Source organism: Hesperophylax consimilis, chromosome 31 (assembly GCF_061612785.1).
Source record: "Hesperophylax consimilis isolate HC1 chromosome 31, BYU_Hcon_1.0, whole genome shotgun sequence".
Lineage (NCBI taxonomy): Eukaryota > Metazoa > Arthropoda > Insecta > Trichoptera > Limnephilidae > Hesperophylax > Hesperophylax consimilis.
The window spans coordinates 4,920,163-4,948,074 of NC_142866.1; the positions used below are offsets into that span (position 1 = coordinate 4,920,163).

Below are 27,912 nucleotides of genomic sequence, written 5' to 3' on the forward strand. Positions count from 1 at the left end.
TCCTTGTTCTACCTGTATTACAATGGAAGAAGCTCCGAGGAGAAGCGTCATTGATCCCTTTGGCACCGGTGCATGATCGGGAAAAACGCCAAACGCACGCCAACATTTGTACATGGTTAACATTTGTCACATGAGAACGGGTCGCTTCTATGACTCGTTCTTGAGTTCAACCGACACCTGTGTTTCCTCCATCCTACTACATTCAAGACTCATGTTTACTCTTTCCTCTCCTCAAAAACACCCATCTACACAGCATCCCCAGAGATGACATGGGCCCTAAGGGAAATCGTTTTTCTCAGGGCCTCCTGTGTGTAAGTTAATGAAAATAAACCGTGATCCATCATGATAATACATTCGTAATTTACAAAAAGTTATCAGGAAACCTCTTAATTTTTTTTTAAGGCCAGCAATCCCGTTTTTACCTGGAATTACATATATATTTATATATATTCGTGTATACGAATGTTTTGTTTGGAAACCAGTTAATTTAGCCTTGGCTAGAAAAACCAATTTAAGAATTGATTTCAAAATGGATTTTAGAAATCGGAAAAATTATTAGTATTAGTACACTGTTTTGTACTTATGTATTTGCACCGTGACAGAGTTGTAAATCCAACGGGCACAAGTCCATATTACTCTACGTTTGATGTTAATGACACAAAATGAACAGTAATTTGCCGTTTTCAATATTTTCAACGTTATAAAGGTCACACGCCATTCGGACATTCAAAGAATTCAAGTTAGATTCTTGGAAGCCTTAAAGTAAAAATTAACCAAATGTACCCACGAGCCAGTAATCAAATATAATACAGAAGAAGGAATTTCTTTTAAATCATCAAACTACAAAATACCATTAAAAATTAACAAAAGTAAATAGGTACCTGTAAAAGCCTGTTTAGAAGGGTTTGAATAAAAATGTGGGCTTCTGTAAGCTAAACAAAGCACTTACACAGAGTTTTAACTTTACTAAATTAAATTAATGAAACCTTAAGGGAACGTCTGCGAGGCCTTTTTCATTCAAAACTTAAATTTGGATTTGAGGTCAAAATACCCAACCAAACTAAATAATATTTTTTTAAATAAAAGTTATAGCAAATATTTAGCAAGGATTTGTGCTATTTTATTTAATTGTATTTTAAATTATGATACACAGGCACAGACATAGGAATTAATAGACGAGAAGATAAAGGCGAGGGGTAAAATCAACTGTTGAAGAACGAAGGGAGTGAAGATGACTGTGATTCGTCAATAAATCAATCTCACAGTAAATAGGCATCTCGCATTATAATATCACCATTTACTTCTTAAAAGGAAAATCTGCTTTGAATGAATATACATTTTTACATGGGAGCGCAAATTACTCGCCACGTTATGAACAAATTTGCGAAGTCCAAATTCGGCAAAGTAAGGCAGCTTCTATATTAAGAGTCGTAGTTAGTTTCAGAGTATTTAGTTAAGACACTTTTATAAATGTTCATAATTTACTTCCCAGCAACCAACCAGCTTTGTGTTTCGCGTCCAGACGTTTCTCGATGTGATAGTAACAACTGATTCATATTATACGATGTGAATATGCTTAAAATAAAATAAAATAATGCTTATATATGGAATGTAATACGACAATTGGGTTTATTCTCTTTTTTCGCATCTATTTTTACCAGTTTTCATAGTACAAATAAACATTTTGCCGTGTTATTTCGTAAAATGAACCGATGATGCCTCGACCATAGTTCGCACAAGAATGATGACGTCACGTTTTCAAATATCACTTGAGGCCGTACGCGAGCCCAGCCGGCTCAATGGAACCGGTATAGGGAGTGGGGATAATACGCTTTTAATCACTTAGGGCAGGTCTACCTAATATTCATATGTCTATGTACACAGGCCTTTAAAGAAATCGAATTTTCCTGATTTTAGAAGCAACTTTGGCATTTTTTAAAAATTTAATCTATTCACCGCATGCCGCTAAAACTCGGAAACAAGTCCCGGTAAGATCAAGAGATTTATAAGGTGTGGAAGCCCTCTATCACTCATCCATTGAGAAGGTTCAAGTTTTTTACCTGAAGGGCGTGCTTTTGAAGATATAAAGGTTAGAAGTTTTGCCCTCCGGAAATTTCTAGAACAGCTTAGAACATTCGAGAGCATTCCACAACATCCCGGAACATTGTTGTGGAATATCGTTTTATGTGGCCTGGATCGTTTGGGAAAATCCCAGATAATAATGAATTAAAAACGGGATTACAGGCCGTTTCCTGATAAACTTTTAGTAAATTCGGAATCGTGACAATACATTGGTAACTTTAAATAGTATATAACAAAGTTAATATCCGAGTCTGTCTGTTTGTGCGCTTGGATCTTCTAAACTACGCAACGGAGTTTGATAGGGTTTCCACTATCATTTAGAGAATATCTTATATTTATTAAAAATAGAGAAAAGTCTAGGAACGTCGGGTACACGCCACCTAGTGAAATATTAAAAAAAATCGTAAAAAAGCGTTTATTGGTCAGAAATAGTTTATTTACGACAAATTTATGTTCTTCCTTAATCGGACGTTTGTAATTTAAATTTACGCCAATCAAATTGCTTTTATAGTGATTGTTATTTTATATTTCATCATATTTTTATGGTAAATAAATCAACGATGTAGCAAGCGTGTAAAGAAAAAAAGAAAACCAATAAATATGAAAGTGAACGTGTCCGATAGCGTACTTCAAATATATTTTTTTTAATAATTATCATAAACTCACAAATAATTACCAAATTTGCCTCTAAAATCATGAAAAACTGAATTCTTTAATGGCCTTCATTTTATAATTTATATCACAAATAAATAAATCACGTATCATTATTAAACAATTACTATATAATATGATACTGTTTGTTTCTTACAAAATAAATAAATAAATGATTTAAGATTTTCACGGCCAAAAGTATTTTTGTTATTTGTTTTTGGGGTGTTATGCCGTGTTGCGCTAACTCCTTCTTTAGCCAACGTTTCGGACAGCATTGCAGTGTCCATCATTAGACATGGTTTTACCACACATACGCCTCAGGGATCTCATTTCAACAGCATTTAATCTACTTTCATCCTTTCTTTGCCAGTTCCATGCCTCACTTCCATACATCAAGGTAGGTACCAGCATTTACACACCACTTTATTTATAAACATCCTACATCCCAAAAGATAAAAAAAAACACCGAAGCTCATGATGGAAATGATGTTAAATGATGTAAATATTTGGGTTGACCCAAACATTTCATTATGTCAGAGACTTTTTTTTGATAAGAATATCATCCCTAACTTAAAAAGGACGCACATCCCATTAAACGCAATTGCTTAAGAGGAGTAATTGATGAATAGATTCAGCAAACAATCATGAGATTGCATGTTTTCCGTTGGAATAGTTATGAATTATGAACTAGGATTGCATACTATATTTGGAAAAATATCGCATAAATATGATTGCATGTTCGCGTGAAATAATATTAAGTATAATTTATACCAATAGTATGCAATGGGTCACCGGGGTAATTATAAAGATTGAATGCCATTTTAATGCACGCTTCAGGACGCTACGCCAACCACAACGATATTTTTTTATTTCTATAATTCGGCCTACTAGCAATGCAATATATTTTTAATGCATTAACATTACGAAAAGTAGAGCATATATTTCTAGCCAACTAACCGTCACGCCATTTCGAAAGCAGGGGTAGGAAAGGATAATGAAATGGAATTGATAATTGTTTAATATTTTTATAATTTACTACAATAAACGTATCGCTTTTTCAATGAATGTAAACGTCGAGAAAAAAAAATAGTTGTAACAAAGTTTATAAAAAATAAACTGGTTCTTCAGAATATTTTCGTATTCTGAGGGGTTAGGGGGGGACAAATAATTTGAATTAATGCCGACCCGTTTCGGAACCCGTTAATAATAATACAAAATAGAGGTTTAAACAAAGTTTCGATTTAAAATTCAATTCAAGATGATGGTAAAAAGTTAGGTAACGTTTAAAATTTAAAAATGTCGATACTAGATAAATTACACTCAAAGATCGGGAAAAACTCCAAGAAAGGTGAGTAATATAGTGAAAGATTTAATTAACATTAAAATAAAAATAAAATAAATTTTGCAAAAACACACTCCACACAAAATGCAAGTCACGGTTCATAGTAGCAGCTATTAAGTTAATTAGAGTTCTTCCTAGAAACTGCTACTTTTCAGCGAGACAATGGCGGAGAAGTCAAACTGAAGACCGTTTCCTCGAAATTGGCGAAATAAATCCCTCCTCCCCTTCGGACCACCGCAGCCCGGGGGAAGCAGCTTTTCTCAGAATATTTTGTATTTTCAAGGCGCACTGGTAAAAGCCATTCGTTACGGGATGAAAAGGATGCGCCCACCGCGCTAAGTTAGAATGTTCACCCGCCCGACGACGGCAGATAGGAGCATTCCCCGCATTCTGATACCGACACCTCAGCGAGCGAGCATTCCCAACATTCTGCCGACACCTCCAAAGCACGAAAGGTAAATTTCTATAGATATTCCTACCATATTTCCCGAGCTCTAGATTGTGTGACAAACATCGTAAAACGGGAGCGCTGTTCGAATTCGAAATTGAATTGCCTATAGGACGGTCGTAGACTAGCCGTAAAGAAACTACGATTTATAGTGTGATTGCAAAATGGAGTGTTAACGGAATAATACGATCATTGTTTCTTGCGTGGTTTATTGTTCGAGAACTAACAAGGAGACTTCGACACTCCATTGGCTACGATAAATCTTCTTGGTCAGAAATTTGACAGCCAATAACGCAATGGGGGTGAGTTGTGGAAGAGGTTTATTGTTGGATTCACAAATGCATTGAAACAAATTATGTTATGGACTGTTCCTATAGTACAATACTTTATTACAAAACGTAAGAAAACCGTCATAGTCTAATTAAAACATACTAATTTTAAAGTTGTTGTGAAAACTCCATGAAAGGTGGGGGATATTGTATTTTAATTCGTTTAAAAGCGAAGTTTAAAAATCTACATAATTGTGCAAAGTGTAAAAGAAAAACGTTTTAGTATAAAGATAGCACAATTAAAAATATAAAAGATTTATGTTTATGCGAAGACGTGAAAATGTTTATTCAAAATAAAATCAAGTTCAAAAAGCATAACGAAAACGCAATTCGCACCAAAGCATTCACTGAGAAGGAACAATTCCGCGAAAGACTACTGCCTGGGGAATTACCGAAAAAATATCTTCAGTTTTTCATAAGAAAAGAATTCCCATTTTCTGCGAAGGTTTTATCACAAAGCTCTGTGATGTTATTACATTATGATACCCTACAGAAATATTTACAGTAGAAAATAAAAGCTGTTCTAAAATAGCAGATTTTTCTTCCGTCTCTAACTCGTAAATACATTGTCGATATATCACGCTATCTCATCAGGCCCTGATTATGTATTTTTATTTTTTTTTTATTTTTTTTTATTTGGATTTTGTAGTGAACAAGAGGTGAAATAAATAATAAAAATAAATCATAAAATATTTTTACAGTATTCTCGAATACCAGGACAAGTTATTTGTTAAAATTGTATAAGCAAAAATTAGACATTAAAAAAAATCTGCCATCATTTAAAAAAAACATAGTTTCATTTTTCATCATTTTTTAGGCGATACATTTTTTTGTCTTTCGCAGTATCAATCAGTGACTTGGCAAAGTAAGTCAACTACTATCGCCTTACGCCACAACTGCAAGGAAATATCATTCGTCTGTCACTCTTGGACACACTGATACCTACATTCCTACCCACCCCTAATACCATTTTCCTTCCAGAACTTCCGCTACTTCCTTTCTTTAAAAAGACCTCCAGACAGCATTCTCAAAGATGAAACAGGCCCTGAGGGAAATTGTTTTCCTTTATATCGGAGAAAATATCTCCAAATCTGTCAAGAAATACAGGAAACAAGATGATGCTTCAGTCGGCGAAGTAACAGATGGTTCGGTCATTCTGCCACCTCAAGAGGGAGAGGTGGAATGAGTGGTCTTGCGGAGGGCTTGCGGCGAGATTTATGAATTCGTCGAAAGAATTGAAAAACTGTAATTACAATAAAAGAGCTTCTAAATGGGGTGCTTTCATTCTCAATGGGTTTAGTTATATTACAATACATGTACTATGATATCATAATCACGGAACATTAATTGTGGTTGTATGCCTTTTGGAGTTCATCTCCATTGTTCTCGACCCTTTAATACTTAATAGACCTAACTATAAAGCTTAGAGTGACTTACAGACATAATTGTCTTTTAAGCACAAATCATTAGATATATCAGAACAAAGATCAATTATGTTTGTAAGTCTAGCGGAACCTATTTTTAACTAACTTAAAATTCTGTAACATTCTTAACAAATATAAAAAATCATCTTCAGTAGCTAGACACGAAGAGGCTTCACGTTTGAGTGGACTTGACCTAAGACCATTTTTTACATGCTTATCACAATAAACCTCTACGTATCTCGCACTGGCCGAAGGGTTTGGTCATTGAATTACCGAGTATGATATCAGAAAACAAACATACGTTTATCGCGTCGGGCTCACTGGTGGAGAGAATTAACCCCAGTGTATTTATCACGCTCGCTATCCTCGAGTTTTCCCGCGGTGGTCGTATTCCTAGTGACAAATTACTAAATTTAAAGTTCCGATTCGTTGGATCCGCGGGCCGCCTGGGTGGAAGGGTCACGGGGTGGGGGGGGGTGACTTAGCGTTTCTGGCTTCACGCCAGCCAGCCCCGAATGTCAGCCGGTTGCCGGGTTGTACGACCGAAGTCTGATTGTACATGATAATTAGGGAAAACGATTAAACGAACTAACGTAATGTACGATATGAAAAGGCAAGGATAATGGGGGAACAAAGTTGTTTAGATATGTACTTATTCTGTGTACATGAGCGGGTATTTGAAGCATATTTAAGGCGACACAAGACTACTAAAGGGGTTTTGTTCGTAACTGTAATATCTATTTTATGTTACTTATATTAAAGATTAATAAAAACACTAACTTACCATTTGAATGTTTTATGTAAAACGGTTTGAAAGTTTCAATAAACATTTTTCAACTATAAAATTAGCGGTAAGCACCATATATTGTTTTTTCAATACGATGAATTCGCTTCCCCAGGTATTCAGTTTGCAACATCTGGGATTTTAGCAATACTAATTTAATTTAAAATAAACCCCACGGAAATAGCGAATTCGACCATAGGTCCATACATTTATACGCGCCTTTTTCACTTACGTCGTTAAGATTCTGACTTTAATTTAAGTTTTTGTGTCGTATTAAGTTCTTACCTATATATATTTTTCCTTCGCCCTGTTATAAATGAGTGCCCATCTCACTGCTGGGTAGGAAAAAGACAGCAGTAGGTACAGTACAGTACAGGTGTCTCTTATATTCTTTTATCAATATCTTTATCATCCTAAATAAAGGACGTCGAGAGATTACTATTATTTATGAACCTTTTTTCCCGCAGTGAAAATACCAGGTTGAAAAATCGGGAAAACCAAAAGTCACGTTCGCCCCTTTAAGAAAAATACCCCATTTGTGAAGCACCTGCGTCTGTTTCTTAGTTGGCTCTTTCTTGATAGCCCAATCCTCGAGTTTGATAACCAAAGTTCAAAAATTGTGAAAACTGTAAGTAAAAAAAAAGCCAACGACTTGAGCGTGTATTGTAGAAGTTGGAAGTATAATTAAACCTAATCCTTTTTGTTTCAAAAATTTGTTGATTGGATGTCGTTTTTTTCGAATGTTAGTAAATTTTTAAACATTCGAAAGGTAAAATTCTTCTTCTGAAAGACAAATATTTTTTTTAAATACTTTCACCGTACAATTTTTTCAAATAAATCCCATGATTTTTGCGCTAATATATTATTATATTATAAAGTTAAGCAGATGGATACCTACATTACATTCGATTACGAATATCTAAATATAGGCTAAACAATTGTCAATTGCACAACACTTCGTTCCAACAGAAAAGATAACGTTTAAAACCAAACTTCTGTGTGGTCAGCCAGAATTCATCAGCAAATGATCACAAATTCAATTTCGATCACTATTCTCGAAGATTACGTATGCATAACGGTGCATCGCCCTGTCAAGGGGTTAATCCACTTACACTAGGTGTGCAATATAATTCATTCCAAATGGCGTAGTTGGGTGCCATCAATTTCGGTTCCGGATTTCATGTGGGGAGTAGTTTTATAATGTCCGAGCGCGATGCACGGACGGAGGAAGGGCGGTGGGGGGGCTAACACAGACAGTACGGCGCCATGCAACATTATGTGCACCGTGAATAAATTGTTATGGGGCCGTCATGCAAAAGTGACAGCCTGCTCGGGTTATTACTATGCTGCTCAAAATGTTATAGACGTCTGTGTTCATGAAACATTACTACAACTTTCAAGATAGCAAGTTCGCTTGCATTGGTAGATAGGAGCACGGTTTTCACTTATAAAATGTATTATTATTCACTATTAACTGAACTAAATATTGGGCAGAGGTGATCGGCGTTTCATTATGAATATTTTCCATAGACATATGAATATTAGTAGACCTGCCCTAAGTGATTAAAAGCGTATTATCCCCACTCCCCATACCGGTTCCATTGGAGCCGGCTGTGCTTGCGTATGGCCTCAAGTGAAATTTGATAACGTGACGTCATCATTCTTGTGCGAACTATGGTCGAGGCATCATCGGTTCATTTTACGAAATAACACGGCAAAATGTTGACTTGTACTATGAAAACTTGTAAAAATAGATGTGAAAAAGAGAATAAACCCAATTGTCGTATTACATTCCATATATAAGCATTATTTTACTTTATTTTAAGCATATTCACATCGTATAATATAGATCAGTTTTAGAAACATATACTATCACATCGAGAAACGTCTGGACGCGAAACACAAAGCTGGTTGGTTGCTGGGAAGAAAATTATGAACATTTATAAAAGTGTCTTAACTAAATACTTAAACGAAATATTCGACTCTGAAAAGGGAACCGAATTTTTTTGCCGAATTTGGACTTCGCAAATTTGTTCATAACGTGGCGAGTAATTTGCGCTCCCATGTAAAAATGTCTATTCATTCAAAAGCAGATTTTACTTTTAAGAAGTAAATGGTGATATTATAATGCGAGATGCCTATTTACTGTCAGATTGATTTATTGACGAATCACAGTCAGCCTTACTCCCTTCGTTCTTCAACAGTTAATTTTACCCCTCGCCATTATCTTCTCGTCTATTAATTCCTATGTCTGTGATATTTTCCTACCATTACCAAGACGGCACATCGGACCAAATCGATAGGAATTCTGGATTTCACCGTATTTGTAGAGCAACCAACGAATAACGATTCTAACAATAAAACACTGACATGACGACTACCCGGAGATACGGATAGCTAAGTAAGAATGTAAGAATTGAAGAAGACACCAAGTGTGATACATTGGAAAGAGTTTCTTTGAGAGTAGTTGTCTGAAGGAGAAAAAACGTTTGCAACACAACTATGTTCCTACTCGTGTACCTAAGCCTGAAAGGGTTTCTCAGATCTGACACATAGAGCTGCGGAACTTGGTTCTTAGAAACTAGAAGAGATAGTTCCTAAGCACATGTAGCCGCTTTAGCCGTACGTGATACGTTATGCTTAGCTCTACGTGATGCCAGCGCTCCCGGATTTGGGAGAATGATGGCTTTGCAGAAATTATGTGGTCATTCATTTAAACTTGCACATAAGTGAGTCCTTAAACTACCCAAAAACATCGTATTTCCAAACTTGAAGTGTGCAAGTGATTTAAAATGTTGATGTTATTAATGAAATTATTTTAAAAAATCGCGTAAAGATATTCTTGAATCCGACTAAAACTAAACGGTCATGCCCGACGGCCGTTAATTGTGCATCAAGCTCTGAACAGGCAGAACTTTGAACAAAACAGGCGTTTAACGGGGCCATTTTTTAAGTAGTAACCGCCATAAAATTAAAAATTGCATTCATTGCCGATTTGTGACACGATATCAAATGTGACAAGGATTCAAACAACTACTAGCTACAGCCTAATCAATCCTGCGAGTACTTTGAGTTATGCTTCAACGTAACAAATGGCACAAATAGATGTTTCAGCTATAGGCATAGTTATTGTTAGAAGTAAACTATTATCATTTTATCTTATCATCATAGAATTTCAAACAAATTAAAGCTATTTAGTTCGCAAAGTTTTCCGCATAGGTTTAATCAAAATCATAGTAATTAGCAAATTTTTAACTGATTTTCTCGACAACAATGCCTGAATTTGAGAAATTTAAGATCTGAGTTTGTGCAAATAATAGTAGGAATATATTCTGGAACAATCTAAGAAACACAGAAATATGAAATAAAATAAACAACCGATTATCATTGCGTGGAACTGTTTTCAGACGCTTGATAATGTGCGTTCTTTTTCCGATTAAATCAATAATTATGTGTACACTAGTCCAGATTACGTGGCTTATCAGTGGTAATCTAGCCACAAGCGAGCTGCCTTACACTTACTTTAACTTACTCTGGTAAGTATTATATTCAGAAACTAGGAGACTAATGTATATTTTTATTTATTTATTTACCTGTGTGTCTACATTTTTTTACTTCCACTTTTATTTGAAGAAAATCTAATAACAATAATTTTATTTTGTTTACATTACAAATTCTTTATTTTCATGCTCTATTTTAAATGCACTCAATAAAAACCTGGCGCTACAACATGGGCGAGTGACCCAGTGGCAGCTCGTGACTTTTAGGTGTACTAGAATGCTAATATTACAAAAAAAACTGCATTATTAATATTGTTGAATCTGATATGTATTTATTTTTCAGAAATTTAGTTTTTCGAATAAAAGTCGAATTATCAAAAAAAAATTAAACATTTTCAGCTGAAACAACATCAATAATGCCATTTTGTAATATTAGCACTCTAGAACACCCAAAAGTCACGAGCCTCCACTGGCAAGTGCCTAGTCTAGTGGTTGATAAATCCCATAACACCTGTAATAAACAATATTTTAATGAAAAAATAAGATAAAAATTTGTCTTCTTAATTGTTTCGAAACATAAATAAAGTTATCAAAAATTATCCTTTTCAAAAATTGAGAAGTCACTAAATATACGTCTTAACCCCCGCCACAATCTGTTTCATTACCATGAATGCAGCTTATCGGCCTAGAACAGTGTGGAGAAACATCGACATAACATTAGTAAAGTCTATTTAGGTCGAAATAGTGATCTAATTTTAAAAATCGAAATAAATTCAAATTACCAAATCACAGATGCGATAACCGTTTGGATCACCAATGTTCCATCGATTTTATATAACAGCACATGATGGGTTGATGGATTGATAAGGCGATGCACTACGTCGTGTAATATTTTAAATGGAGCCGCTATCAATAACAGCCCTTACGTAGATGGTGATAAGGTTTAAATTCCCGCTTAACACCATCCGCATGTTTTGATTTATGCCAGAAAAAAAAATGGTCAAAAAGTGCCTTTTATTTTATTTTGTGGATGTTCAGGCATAAATATTAAAAAAAAAATTTCGATCATTTTATAAATAACTTAATTTTCCACATTATACAATAAAATTATAACCGAAAATGGGTTTAAGTAGGAGATTTTGAACTTTAAAGCAGTTTTCATAGGCCTTATACATTATTTTTCTGGGCTTATACTCGATTGTTTCAAAGGCCAAGATGTATTCTACTCGCAGAATTTAATTAAAGCATCTGAAACATTTCTAGGTGACCAAATTTTCAAACCAAAAACACACGATTTTGCATTACTACGTAGTGCATCGCCTTAAAGACGAAACAGCGATCTAATGTAATATTTAAATGAATACCAAAGCCGAGCACAAATCACAGCATTTCTGTTATTTATACGACTGCAGAATGACTGCTAGTCGACGTGATGAACTATCTACGGATATTCGATTCCGTTGACATAAATAATAATCAGTGAGATGTTTTATCGTACGACAGGTGACTGGCATTCATTACCTCCCGCCGTAAAGCCAGATACCCGGCAGAGTGCAAAATGCCATCAATCAATTGACTGGTCGGTCGCTCTTCACGGGAACGGTTAACATAATGGAGCCACCATACATACACGGTATTATATTATATGCCATTTTCATTTTATTTTATTTATTAATCAATGCCCTTATTAAGGCTTTTGCGAAGAATAGTTAATAAATGGCTTTAGCCCCACCTTACTTTGCCCCATCTCCTTCCCCTCTCCACTACCTTCAGCTTTTTTTTACACTAACCCCCCCTACAGGAGGCCTTGAGGAAAATAATTTCCCTCAGGGCCTTTGTCATATTTGGGACGCTGTGTTGAGGGTCTTTAAAGGAAAGGAAGGAGAAGAAATTATGGGAAGGTAAAAAGGTACGAGGTTGTGTGGGAATGTGGGAATCAAGGTGTGCAGGAGTGACAGAAATATGAATATATCCCTCTCACTGCGCCGCAAGGCGATGGGTCGATAGACAAGTTGGAGAGGTCAAAAGGGTCTCCCAAAAACAACTGGCACGCCACGCAGCTGGTAGGCAGGCACATTCTGAACACACCTTATCCGATGAACCCGACACCCCTGCTAAATCACCAAACGAAACTAACCATTTGCGGTGATTTATCTATGGCAGAGGTCAAACAATTAATGGTCCCGGGGCGGCGGTACCCAAACGCCTCCCAAATTAACTATTTCTTTATTATTATTTGCAATAAATTTACTACTTCAATTCCAATGATACAGATATACTTAATTATATTTGGAGATGTGCATTTTGAAAAACGCTGCTAGTGTTAATTGGTGTCAAAAATAAAAACCAAACCACTTATGCAATGATTTAAAAAATACAATAATTTTGTAGATGATTGATGACATAAACTCCAAAACTATTAATGCCACTTACTTAAGAAATGTTATGCGTTACCACAACCGATTTGCCTTCAATAAACAATGTTTTTTCAATCACGTTCACAACAAATTGGCTAGTGAATATAAAAAGTTTCATAGATAAGTTACGAAAAGTAGTTCCCGTTCCAGTAGCAATCAGTGAATGAGTCAACATTTCACAACATTGCTAAAAGCCTTCACGTGAATTACATTCTTCAGCTAAGCCATTAAGAATTACTTCGGAGAAAAATAACGTTTCACTATTCTAAGAGATATTATGTTGCGCCTAATTTCAGAGAGGAAAACGGTAGACAGTTCAGGAAACAGTTACAAAATTTACGGGAATTTCTCCGATACGAAAACAATAACAAATATTTTCGCATGTCGGGTTCATCTTTAGAAATAATAATGTGTTTTGCTAAAAATATCAATAGTTTCTGAAAGTAATATAAATAATTTCCTTAAGTAAAATAGATTTTTGATTTTATATATATGTAATTACTACAGTCGAATCTGGTTATATTGACAAGCTCATAAAGAAATCACAACAGTAACGAGTGAAATTTCGCAAAGATTTATGTACGTTCATTAAATCTTCCATACAAGTCATATTATGGTACGTATACATTTGCGAACTGAAACGCGCGCCTTATTATGAATTACGGGAATGGAACAAAGCAACTGCAAGCGACGTTTTGCGCCATTTGCGGTTGCTTCTTTCTTTTCCCATAAGTTGAGGGTTAGCTTGGCAGTTCGGCTCGCGTATGTATATGTAGCATTAGCGTTAGCTCGACAAAACTACCGCATGTCCATAGATCAAGAATACGTAAAAATTGATGAACCAAAACTAAATAAGAACCTTCAATCAAAATACGATGGGAGTTGTAATTTGTAATATCGTACCGATCGTTGATTATCGCATAATATACCACTTAGTAGGATAACAGCAAATTGATACCAATATTCAACGGAAGCGAACGAACAAACGGGCGCGCCCGATACTGATCGTTGCGGAATGATATTTGATGGCATCGTGAGAAAAAAAAATGTGAATAATAATAACGTTCTGACATCTGGGTGTATTTTAGAATGTGAATGTGACCTCATGTCAAGTGTTTATTCAATTTACTTGGAGAGACAATAAGGAAACCAGCATCATAACCACTTAGTCCACTCAATTTATCTTCAACGCTCTGCTGGTAGCATAACTGCTCTCTAAATAAGGAATTGAATGGAATACTGTTAAAGTGTGTGGAAAATTGTATGTTTTGTTTTCTTCTAATGTACAAAGTATACGGAAACTACTGGGAAAAGTGGTAAACTAATGAATCCACATTATATTTGAGTCGATTTTGTGGAATTTCTTTTTTCGATTTGAGCTTTCGTTTTGGAGTAGATGGACACAGAAGTTTTTAGTAAAAATTTGAATAAAAAAGCGGTCCCGCGGGGTTACCATGAGTTGTTTATTGTCCTTCAAAACACGTCGAAACGCTCCAAAATTTTTTTTGTTTGCCTTTAACTGCCGAAAAAAAATCGCACAAATCGTTTTTTATGTTCTTCTTGTTTCACCAGTTTCCCGCTTGTAGCATTAGTTTCCAAACATAGTGTACTATTATTAACGATTCGATCTTGGTATTATGATGTAGGTTCCGCTATTGACTGCTAACACACTTATACGATCTGTGCTGTGAACCCAACTACTGTAGTATACAAACGTAACATTGTTCGGCGTGACGTCACGCGCGTCTTCTGCACGAATATAAGATAACATATCGTTTTAGCGGCAATGTAGAATAAGCAGATTTCAATCATTACAAGAAAATTTTCCCTCAACTTATTTTATTTTACAAAAATAATACCCTAATGTGATTGAATTCGTGACGACAAAAGAATTAGGTATGTAGTATACCAGAGAACGCCAAATCATGTTCGATGCTAATTGCCAGGAATACAAGAAGGGAAATGACGCATCAAATAAGAAATTAAATCATCATTTGTGACAGAAATGTTTCATTGCTCAAATGCGTAATTATGAAAACAACCGCAAAGCAAAAAGTGCCCGATTGAAATTGATTTGAAATCAAATTTCCACAAATGCTGAAATCATCAGTTATAACAAATGTGTAAGGTAAATAGCTCTCGGAGAACAGGCACGCAAATAATTTGGTAGAGTGATTACAGGAGGCTAATCGGTTTTTCACTAGGCCATTATATTTTACACACATTTGATGTCTTTTTTTTTTAATTAGAGCATTGTACAGATTTTGTTAAAATAAAAATGAAAATAACATCACGACACGATGTTACATGATACATTATTTGTCAGGGTTGACACATCTACTAATAAATCAAAACCATAATTGATGTTTCTATTTTAAACTATTGAATATTGGCGGTATTCGGTATTTAGTCGTAACGATTTTTTAAAACTATTCAGTGTACCCGTTAAATATCGTTTTTACTTGTTGTCGGATGTCGAGGCTCAAAACATGCAGCACAATTTGGCAAATTAATATAGACACATATATGGATAAATATATTTTTTTTTCAAAATAAGATCGAAACAGGACAACGCATTAGCGCATATTTGCAAACATCACAAAACGAAGTAAATGGAACAGTTAAAATATAGAACAGAGATATCAGGAGCACAAGAAAAGTTAGAGGTTTGGAAAGGAAAGTTGGTTAACAGTGTAAATGCAGAAAGATACTCACTCTTCGGGGAAAGCTGGAGCGCCCTCCTCTTGGCCGGGCGCGTTCACGTGGAACACGCAGAAGTTCTCCAGCAGCGCTCGCATGTCTACGAAATTGAAGAACGCCTGATAGCTAGAGATGTCTGCAGGGAGAGAAAATACAACCAATCAATTACCGCATTAATTAACGTTTTCATTCAATTTTAATTCAATCTGACTTTGATTTGCACAGGCTGTTACGTCGCGTAAGGTAATCCCTTACGAAGCGTAGAGACAAAATATGGGGACTATTCGTGGAGGAATTAAATACGTGATAATTCTATAGTTCCTAAAAATAAAGTTTGCTTGTCAATCTCATCAATCCCCAGCCATTTGATGACGGTTTAATTTTAATTTTCTAAATCCACACCTTGGTATTATTTTCAGTTCTGCTTAAGCGTTCAATAAGTATTAAACATTTAAGCACTGACACACAAGCTTTAGAGTATCACAGAAAATCCTTATTTAATAGGTGATTAAGAATGACGCATTCAGTCATAGGTTTCGTACAGTACTTCAAGATAAAAAAGTGTAAATGTTTCATTCGTGCTGGCTGTGTTTTAAAAAATGTGTAAATGTTACATTTTAACGATTATGTTTCAAAAAATGTGTAAAGTGTTAAATAATTTTAATGAAGACAAAAGAGAAAAAGTCAGCGTGTAAAAAAAGACAAAACAACGTATTTTATTTATAATCAGAGCTAATCTAACATCGGAGTGTACCGGTAAACATGACTCACTCGCGTTAGAGCGAGAAAACATTTCTTTATCTACATTGTAGATTAACGCTGGTTTACCGACCAAAATTTAATCAAAAGATGATCACAAACAGTGGTGACTAGAGGTTGGCAATTTCAATGTAATGTTAATGTTTTGAAGAATTAAGAATAATTTAATATTTAATAATTTAATGCTTATTAATCACTTCTTAACCTATTAATCTACATATCAATTGCAAATGATCTCAATAATGGGAAATGTCTATGACGTAAACTACCTACGCAATCAATCGCGTGATTAAAGGTGTTATATTTATTGATTGAAAGGTTTTATTTATTTACACAGAAGTTGTACTGCGTTATACAAGTAACATGTATTGACAATTATCATTACCGGGCGAGTCGTACCCGTGAACGAAAGACAATTTTATCAGTCACGTAGAAAAGTTACAACGCTGTTTTCTTACTATTATTGATGTAAGTGATTTTCACTATCCACATGATGTATGTCATACAAACGTGTTAATTTGTGTATCAACTCGTGAATACCTCCGCCAATATTGTACTAGGTACACAACATGTACTTAGCGCTAACTTATATTATTAACAACCTATGTTCTTTACATTGACCAATCATTTTATGAATATTTTTTTTAATATACATGCCTATCTAACATTTGTAAATATTTATTTCTTTTGGTTATTATTTAATGAGTTGGAGTCTTTCTGTGCTAGAAGACACTAGAAGTGCTACAAGTTTTACTACTTTTATATCTGCATTTTCCAGGTTTCGTGACTTCCTGAAATCCACTTTAAAATACATGGTTTGAATTAAATAAACAGGATAACACGCTGCTTACCTAACATTAAGATTCAATATATGCCAAACAAGCAACATCTCACATTGAAAATAAAACTTCAATTAAATCCCTCGGCATAAAACTAATAATTAAAATAATCTTTTTCGCATCCTTCAGAACTCATATTTAAAGAATTTAAGGTTAGAAAATGAATAAAGCACTCTGTTCTTTACCATGAAACTTTACAAATGTATTAATAAGATATTTTAAATAAAATACACAAAAAACTCAGGTAAAAATGCATACAGGTTATCGATTCCGATATGTAAAAAAGTTTGGGTCAACCGAACTACAAATATACTAGAATACGAATAAAATTCTGTAATAAATTAACAGAAAATATATGATTTGTTTATAATAACTCTATGGAATTCAAAACACGAAAATGTAACATAAATAAAAATATGTTAAAAAAATACTTCTCAATAACTAAATAAATAACACCCACGTCCCTATACACAGAACCACAGATTTTAATGCGGGTACTGTTTGTTTTTTTTTTAAATAAATATTACTCGGTATCAATTACATATTTTTTTTAATAAAAAAGAAAATCTGAAAATGATGAAGTTGATTCAATTTTTTATTCCATCATATTTCTCGTAAAGCATTATTATATTTGTTTTGCTTAAATTGCTTTGCGAGCTGCTAGAGGGCATCATTAGGGTTAAAAATGAATTTTCACAGAGTCCGCAATTTGAGTTATGCCCATATTAAATTAATGCAAATGTTGTTAAAAATAGATTAATGCTCTAAAACGAACCAGATCTTCGTTTCAAAAAAAAATAAATATTTTCACTGTGTAATGCTGTCTCCAAGATCACAAAACTATTATTAATATAGGAAAAAAGCGAAAGCGGTATTTTATGGAAATAAACATGTCTTTAAAATTTTACAAGTATACAAAAAAATAATAAGTCACTTAAGTTTATAACTACGTTTTGTGACGTTGACAAGTTAACTTGAAAGCCAACGATGCCTCACTTACTCACTAAATATACATTGGGAATACCTAATCGATATAAATTCCTACCTACCTACAGTATTTGTTTCAAAAGACGGACAAGAAAAGCTCGAATTAGCCTTTATGAATTCTCGATCATGTTCCCAAAATATGTGAATATGGCGTCACGACACAAGCAACAAGCTTTACAATACATATTGTACAGAACATTAACAAGTATCTCATAAACGGTGGTACTCGGTACTACCCTGTAAATGTCAGCGCTTGATGGGAAGCCTCGCAGTATCCAGATTTATAAATAAAGACCTTTCAGAGCTTACTTCGCTAAACTAAACTTGTGAAAATCATTAAGATATATTACAGTGTGCCTGGGGAGACATGAATTAATTCCTGTAAAATATACGATCTTCGTAACCAAAACCAATCTCGAAATACGCCATTTCTAATAGGTTAGAATCATGAAATATTCTTATCAATTACAAAATATTTTCGAAGAAAAATCAAACCAAAATAACAACAATAAAAACATGTAACATTATGTATGTGTGGGTGATGCTGCAATTGCAAAAATTTAGAACATGGTAAAATGTAAAACAAATTAATTTTAAATAATCGCACATTTATAGAGCAACGCTTTAACACAAATAATTATCATGTGAATACAAATCCAATACACTAATAATTATGGTGACAAATTCGCTATGCAAAACACACAAATTTTATTTAATGTTACGTCAAATTTAGCAAACTCGGACGATATACGAATATTGTGGCATATCGACATACATTTTAATAGCAAAAACAACAATGGGCAATAACGTCAGCAAATTTATGTTTATTTCGCAGAAAAATAAGTAGGTGTAGCGCCTAGAAAAGAAAAATGACAGTTTCGCGCAGTACCATTAAATGTATGAGTTATATTATCAAATGTTAACCTGTAATTGATAGAAGACCTAAAGCAATAATTATGTAGGTCATATAAATAGAAATGTACTGCAGTGACGTTTAGAATAGTAAATATTGATCATTAAAAGTAATAGACAGCTGTTATTCTGATGAAGGGGTTTGGATCACATAAAGTAAAGGAGCTGACTGAGCCCAGGCAAGGCTCGTTAAAACCCTAATCATGACAGTTTGGATGTCGGTTTATTTTATAGAGATTACATTACAGGTAACTGAAGTAGGCAAATAGAAAGAATAATTGGTATTTGCTGTCCAACTGAAATTGAAGATTTCAATCAATGACGTATTTCTTAGCTAAGCTAAATACAAATTTAATAATTCAAGACAATATAAAAGAAAGACGTGAAACAGAAAAGACAGAAAGAGATTCAGTCGCATCTAAGAATTGAATTGGTCCTGATTGATGCTACTGATTTTTTTTGTCTTTTCTGTTTCTCATCCTTCGTTTGAGAGTCGTTAATATTGTCTTTAATGACTTTTAATATTACAATTTAAGGTTTTACACATTAAGTTATTTGACTAAATAAAAATACTTTGAATGAAAGAGAAAATGCAGAACTTAAAATGAAAATAATTTACGAATAGGAAGAGCAATAAATGGACGTTTTAATACCTAAATCAGGATCGAATGATTAAATTCCCTATACTATGAAAAGATATTAAATTTCGTCCAAAATTATGTTCGTATTGTAAAATATATCATGGCTTCTCAAATGGAGAAAACCAACAAGACAGCTAATTTTAATAACCGCAGGACAAAGACTGGATTAAACGTTCCGAAGAAACAATAGGTAATTGAACCTTAAAAAGGTCGTCACAATCATACCGGAGATGAAAGACGATTGGTTGAGAGCCTTTTATACTTCTGTTTTCAGATGAAAATAATATTATGCTATATGTTAGAGAATTAGTGAATACAATGTCATGAACATAAGGATCTCAATAGGAGATGCACAGGAAGCTAATTTTAAATTCTGTACGAGACAATAAATCATAAGAAGGTGTTTAATTGAGGTGAATGTATAAAACAGAAAATTATGTAATTGTACAAAAATTAAGACAAAATAAAGAATATGTTGCATATACATAGTAGGTATATCAACAAGAAAATAAGCTGGGGGGAGTATTAAACGAGACGAAACTCTCGGGAACACCACTTAAAGTTCAGGCCGTAGAAGCTTGAGTAAGTGGTGCAAATAATGGAAAGGAGAAACTCAGCATAAACCGCTGGAATGCATCGCTCCCTTAGCTCAGGCCGTGGTGGCTTAGGAAAACATACAGCCAACGGATGGTTTAAATTTGAAAAGTGGAGAGGGGATAGACTGAACGAACACTATTGGAATTAAATTTTACTCAGCTAGAAGCTTAGGTAATTAATGGAATTTGCGCGATTACTGCTGGATCGTTCTCAAAAGATATTGACAGATTATCCTGTGATTGGCCTAGGACAAATAAAAGCTTGGATTTTACAACAATTGAGAAAAGAAGACACAAAAGAGATGTATGGAAAAACTCATGACTTTGGAAAATATACCCTATGAAAGGTGTAATTGGTGGAAAGGAGAGTCAGTTAAAATGAAGCACTTCTGAGTATGTTCTGGAAGAGATCTTGGTTAGCTTAGCTAACTGTGGACGTGATGGGTAGTGTCGCTACTCACAGTTTAGACCCAGGTCGTGGTAGGTCAGAATGGCGGGCTTGTTGCGCGAGCCGTGCACGGCCACCAGCAGCTCCCCGCGGTCCGTGTGCACGCGCTCCTCGCAAACGGGGCTGGCGGGGTCGCGACCCAGGCAGCGCGACACGGGGAATTGCAGCTGGATGTTCTTCAGCTCAATGTCGTCCATGCTGTCGGAGGGCATGGTGCTGCAAACACAACAAATACAAAATTATTACTTTTATTTTAAATTTACATATCTTCCTAAATGGTTCGATGATCAATTTTGTAAGGGCAATTTTCGTGTTCAAATCCCGATCGTGACTACCAAAAAATTTTAACAGTATCTATATTCTTTCGGTAGTAATTTTTCACATATTATCAGGAATCGCTAAACGAAAGTCACACCACGTCAAACTTTAAACTGAGACGATTAGGATTAAAAAGATCACCTCCAAAAACATAGTTAGGCTATTAGATCTTATACGGGGAATAAAGGGTTACGATTATTAACGGAATTACCTAGTTTTTAAGACAATTACGTTCCTTGTAGAATTATACCTGCTTAAATTGACTGGAAACTTTCTAAAACGGGTGGATGTTCTTTGTCTCTTTTCTAGGTTGCCCTAAATTATTGTAATTATTTCATTAATCAGTGTGTATTTAAGATATCCCTCATGAAGATTCACGACCAATCAAAAACAGTTGATTATAAAGGGGTACCTACTCATATTTTTTTATAAATGTCTTTTATATAAGTAATTTACTATTATTTCAATCACAATCTTTACTTAACATTTTTTAAATGTAAGTTTACGCATTTTGGCTTTTTTTTGCCCTCCGACATTATTTTCAATGCTTTCACAATTAAAAAATGTATGTATATTAGTAGATTGATATACAGGGTGGTAATTTTATCATTGAGAGTTGAAAGTGAAAAGTGAAGTGACAGTATTCTTACTAATTCCTACACAAAAGGAATGTGTTTTCTATATTTAGAATTCTATCAAAATTATGGAAGTTTCTAATCAAAATTTCCAGGTAAGTTTGCTGTTAACATGTTCATGTTTGATATCAAAAATTTATTTTTTAGAAATATCAATGTTTATTTCAAATACAAAGGTAATTTTATCTAGTTTCTAAATGTTATTTCTTTTTACGACAACTTCAAAAGTACCAAATTTTATATACCACGGGAGTATTCCGAAATTCCATGAAATTTTACCGAATCGTTGAGACTTGGAGGCAATAATATTTTAATTCATTTGTGATCCCTGATATTATTCGAAAAAAACAATTATTTTAAAAACAAACTTTTTCTTTCACTTGTCCACTTGAGTGACGGCCCAATCTCCCACCCCCACCCAAACTGTCCAGTACCTACTGAATGCTTTATGTTTTCAGTTGAAAAGAAAAACATTGAAAAATTTAACAGAAGGCTAAGATTTTAGTGACATTCTTTACTCCAAATATGTGAAGAAACACTGAAGTCATGTATGTTCCTTAACATCCTGTATAGGTAATACGAACAATTAGTGGACATATTATTCGATAGTTGTTCAAGATAGGAGGCTAATTAAAAAAGATTAATTTATGCACCCATTAGAAATAATGAGATTTCATTAAATAACAATTTATGTTTGAACCCAGAAACTACGAGACGTCTGATCGGAACTAGGAGCTAAAAATAGCTCCATAGTTATTGCAATTAAATATGAAGCCTCATTAAAAACGGTAGATTGGATCGTTATTAATATCAATTACGAATAAAGCAAACGCAGAACGCTCAAAAAACGAATTACTCAGAATAACATTATATTGAATAAAAATAATCTCGATCACGATGAATATCTGGATACTGAGATGGTAAAGGTAATCTTGCCTTAGACCCGCCCCTTAGACACAATTTTACCGGATGGAAAAATACATTTAAAAAATATATTTTTGCTACGCATTACCAAAAAGAACCCTATCTTTATATTTTGCATTAATTATTGACGTTTCACGTTTTTTTATAGATAGATATTAAATCATATTTTATCATACAAGGCCTTAAATAATGTTGGTTTGAACTAGGTATTCGCCCAAAGCATACGAGGGTGGTCTGAAAAGTTTCCGACCTCAACGCAAAGATGGCGGTACTCGTCAATAAAAGCTAGTGAAATAGTCGTGCATCTTTCAAATCAAAGATGAGTTGGACTCTGTGTATAGGGACTCTGCACCATCATTTACCTCAGTGAAATTTTGGGCAGCTGAATTTAAACGGAGCCGTAAGAGCCGTCGATAGAGATTTAGTGATTAGAAAAACTTTGATTCAAACAACAATTATTTCACAGTTATGTTTTTTTGGGTATTATGCCGTGTTGCTCTACCGTTTACTTTAACCATAGTTTCGGACCGCAGTACAGTGTTCATCATCAGGGTAAATGTTTAAACGAAAATTGTAATGCTGTGTGTGTTTATGCATGTAAATTCGATACCGCGTTTCCAGCTCCAATCCTCTAAGAGCTGGTAATACCGTATAATTTAAAATGGTTTTCTACGTTTAGTTTTGGTGTAGCCGTCAATTACCGGATATCTAGAACTGTTGAGCGTTTATCCCGTTTATTATAATAACAATTATCATCATAGACATTTCACCAGTGTGAGGATGATGATATACATTTTTCATTATCTGAGTGTCGAGGAAGGAGCTAAAGGTTGCTAATGAATTATGTTTACAAATTATACAGTAAAAAACGAAAAGCAGACACAGCACTTGATGATAGTGTCAAGAGGTGGACACGATAGAATGTTTAGATGCATTGGATACTGTGGACAGACGAGAAAAATGTTATGTACACAAGAAAGCCTGTGATAGACCCGACCCAAACCATCTGCTCTGACCGGTTACGAAAAAGACAAACGGGAGCGGTAGGTAGTCAATGATGGGTAGCTCGCGTCTGCACTCGCGCTAATTGCTCCGGGAAAGACAAATACGCCTCGGCTCCCCGAGGTAACCCCATACGTTTCAGTTAAGGAGTACTCCAGATTCGCTGATATAGCTTATGAAGCCATCTACGTGAACCACCGACAGCATGATTAATTAAAAAATGTGTTAACCAAAAATATATTTTTCTTATTAGAGTTATTTCTAATTACGAGTTCTCTTCGGAAACAGTATTTAAAATTAATTTGTACTGCTCTTAGACAGGGTAAGCTCCAATCGAACTAGGTAACTACTTAAGGCGATGCACTACGTCGTGTAATATTTGAAATTGAGCCGCTATCAATAACAACCCTTACGTAGATGGCGATAAGGTTTAAATTCCCGCTTAACACCATCCGCCTGTTTTGATTTATGCAAGAAGAAAACATGGCCAAAAAGTGCCTTTTATTTTATTTTGTGGATGTTCAGGAATAAATATTAAATTTTTTTTCGATCATTTTATAAATAACTTAATTTTCCACATTATACAATAAAATCATAACCGAAAATGGGTTCGTAAGTAGGAGATTTCGATCTTTAAAGCAGTTTTCATAAGCCTATACATTATTTTTTTCTGGGCTTGTAAAAAGACATATTAAAAATACTCGATTATTACAAAAGTCAAGATGTATTCTACTCGCAGTATTTGATTAAAGCATCTGAAACATTTCTAGGCGACCAAATTTTCAAACTAAAAACACATGATTTTGCATTACTACGTATGGCATCACCTTAATTTGGATATATAGGTACCCACTGTTGGAGCTAGCAGGACTATTAAGAAGACAATGCCATCTCAGAAGTGTAGTTACAAAATAAAATCCCGGCGAACTTTGTTAACAGCAATGTCAAAGGAATAAGGTAAATGACCAATCAACTTATGTATGGCCTGTGGTCTGTGTGTTTTGAGAACCTATCGTTAGAGCAGATCGTCGTTGATGAATCAGATATGTACATCATAACCCCCATACAAATTCCTTAACTGGCTCCGAGCGGTTGGGATATTAATATATATATATATATACAGTGTTGTGATGCTTAGGGCAGTAGAAAGGGGAAGGAGACGGAGAAGACGAAATTGGGGAAGTACCTGGGTATTCAGATCTAGTCACCAATAAAGCCAATTCACGCAACATTACTGATCTTTCGCCATGGCGATACTGACATTAACTTCGACTCTGGAATGTTCCGCAAATATATAACACATTAATACAGGGTGTATCGGCACTAACCCGACAAACTTTAACCAGCTATTCCTTAGCACATTTGGAGTTAAAAATGTTATTGGCACTTTGCTGTCCGGTAGCATTTTTTTCAATTAAAAACAAAAAAAATTAAAATTTCCACACTACATCACTGTCATTGGCATTGCTTTTCGTGTTCAACAGCTGTTATAAGCAAGTATGTTGAAAAGCGTCTTCGCTCTTTCGCACACACTAAATAATAATAGTTAAAAATGAGACGAATGGTGCCGTGCCATTTCGTTGTGATTGTAAAAGTGCGCCAATATAGGTACACACGTGCATTATTCAACGGAATTCGAATAAAATATTGCCAGATGGGTTTTCAAACTTTGACAAAGGATAAAACAGTGGTGACATGTGGTGAAAATATGAATAATAATTTTTTTATTAAAAAAGAACGTTACCGGACAGCAAAGTGCACATAAGATTTTTTACTCCAAATATGCTAAGGAATATCTGGTTAAAGTTTGTCGGGTACGTGCCGATCCACCCTGTATAATTAATTAAGACGAGACAGTACCTTAAAATAAAGCCAGAATCTAGAAGACGTAAGTGAAGCAGCCGTGTACAAAAATAAACGACGCGCGGCCCTGTGTATTGGACAGATCTGCGGTTAAATTTTCCTTATCAAAATAAAGTGAGAATCTTAACGACGTAAGTGATGAAGTCAAGTAAAAACAATATTCGGCGCGCGACCCGGCGTAATGGACGTACGTACGGTCGACTTTGCCCTAGCAGACCTAGAAAAGTGATCTTTCCGTGGGGTTTATTTGAATTATTTCTGATGAGCGTATTTATAAAATTTCAATTTTTTCTAGAGAAATCCCTCGGGAAGTTACTATTTCATCGTATAGAAAAATGAAATCTGGTTATTACCGCTAGTTTCACATAAAATATTTAAATGGTAAGGTCTTGTTTTTACTAATCTTAAATATAAATAACTTACATCTATAGAGTCCTTCTAGAAAATTTTTAGATTTTAGTAATACGTTCATCAGAAATAATTAAAATGTAAGCGTCGAGCAAAACTCCGTTATTATAGTCTTATGTCGCCTTTATTGGCAAACAACACAAATTAATTCAGTAAAATTTACCTTGGCATGTCTGGATTTGAAGCCGCGACCTCCGTTAATAAAAAAATAAATTAAAACATTGTATGAAGATAAGTGAAAAAAATAAATAAAAAAATGCGCTTATATAATGCTTTCTCACCGCTTTCTACAGGTATTTTTATCAGCATGTGCAAAATAACACTAACTTCTATAAAGGTGAATGGGATAATCTACCTTGACATCACTAACTCCCTTCCCGTTGAGATAGATTATCCCATTCATCGTCAAGGGAACTTGTGATGTTGTTACGACGAGAGTATTTTACCTTATTATGTTGGGATTCAAGGTACGTCAGAACGGCTTTTAGTAAAGCCATTTTAAAGTCTCATCCAGTATATTTTGTACCTACTATATTAATTACGACCTGCATTTGACGTCAAAATTAATGGCTGCTGTAGTGTAAGGACGGACTTTTATGCAGACGTAACACTTACAAAAGTACCTATATGCTAATATATTTTATTATTAGTCGTATTACGACCTACATTAATTATTTATTACATCAGTTAAGATTTGGAACTATTCTCATCCTAGACGTAATTACTAAGATATTGTATGGACATTCGCAATACGTACTATGTAAAATGTAATTCAACTGACTTATCACTGGTAAATGTAAGTGTAAATAAATAAATATAAAAAACGCAAGCGGGTTAGTTTTTAAGTAAAGTACTGCAGGGGCCGCACCGATTTTCACAGACAAAATGTGAAAATATTTGAATTTTCATTACGGATATCGTAATTTACCCAAAGTTTATCAAAAAATCTGTTTATTCTTAATAAATTAGCAATACTATTATTATTATCAATTAAAAGTCATGTTGTGTACTAATATTAGTCATAACATGACCTGAATTTATGATGTTCTAATTGACGATTGCCTATTATTATTACCAATTTAAAGTCATATTAAGACCTGTGAGTGTATACTGATATTGCTTAATATTAGTCATGACATGACCTGCATTTATGATGTTCTAATTCTAAACGGTTGCCTATAACTCCCGGTGCACAGATTAAGTACGTACATTATGAAATTCATTATTCATAATTTAAGGTATTTAAGTCGTAAGAGATTGCTAGACACGCAGCACAGGCAAATTTTAAATAGGACACGTTTGAATGTATTTGTAACACCGATTATTTTTATTTAACAAGTATTTTTAACTATTTTAGAAAACCCGCAGTCCCCTCTTATCCAGCAAATGCCCAAAGATACTACGTGCGTATCAACGATTACCGATTCCGTTTGAATGTATAATAGCTATTCAATTCAAATGGTATATTATTTTTTTTAAATCATTCTTTTACTTTCCAAACAAAAACAAAACTATACTAAAATAAAATTAAACTTTGATTCAACCAGTACATTATTACGCGAGGAAGGGCCTTTTTAAATTAATCTACCTGTAGTAGGTGCTAGAACTACCGAGATACGCAGGAATGTAACGCAAATTGAACTCCGAAAAGACAAGCACTCGGTTTGGCGTGGATGTCGAGTTAACGTTAAGTTAAGATGTCCTGTCACTTCAGGAGACGGCTTGACAACCGAGCGGAAGAACATTATAGACTTATTGAAATACAGACAGAGATAAATGAAATATGTTTAAAACAATCACGAAACCATGAAAACGATACAGTACATTTAAAACATTGTGTCAAAAATACACATGAGGAATCAATACACATTTAATTTCGACTACCATAATACGGGCGTGTGTC

At 34.4% G+C, this 27,912-nt stretch overlaps 1 protein-coding gene across 4 annotated transcripts in view; it reads right to left on the reverse strand.

Moving 5' to 3' along the window:
• Positions 1–27,912, reverse strand: part of MESK2 (misexpression suppressor of KSR 2) — a 292,886-nt gene that overhangs the window by 63,901 nt on the left and 201,073 nt on the right. For all 4 annotated transcript variants that reach the window (XR_016305189.1, XM_089649910.1, XM_089649912.1 and 1 more), the window contains 2 exons: positions 20,873–21,075; positions 15,693–15,813 (listed from right to left, as the gene is read on the reverse strand). Coding sequence is in view for 3 of the 4 variants with exons in the window: in XM_089649910.1 (XP_089506036.1) it covers positions 15,693–15,813; positions 20,873–21,075 (324 nt within the window). In the remaining variant the exon portion in view is untranslated. The remainder of the gene's footprint in view (positions 1–15,692; positions 15,814–20,872; positions 21,076–27,912) is intronic.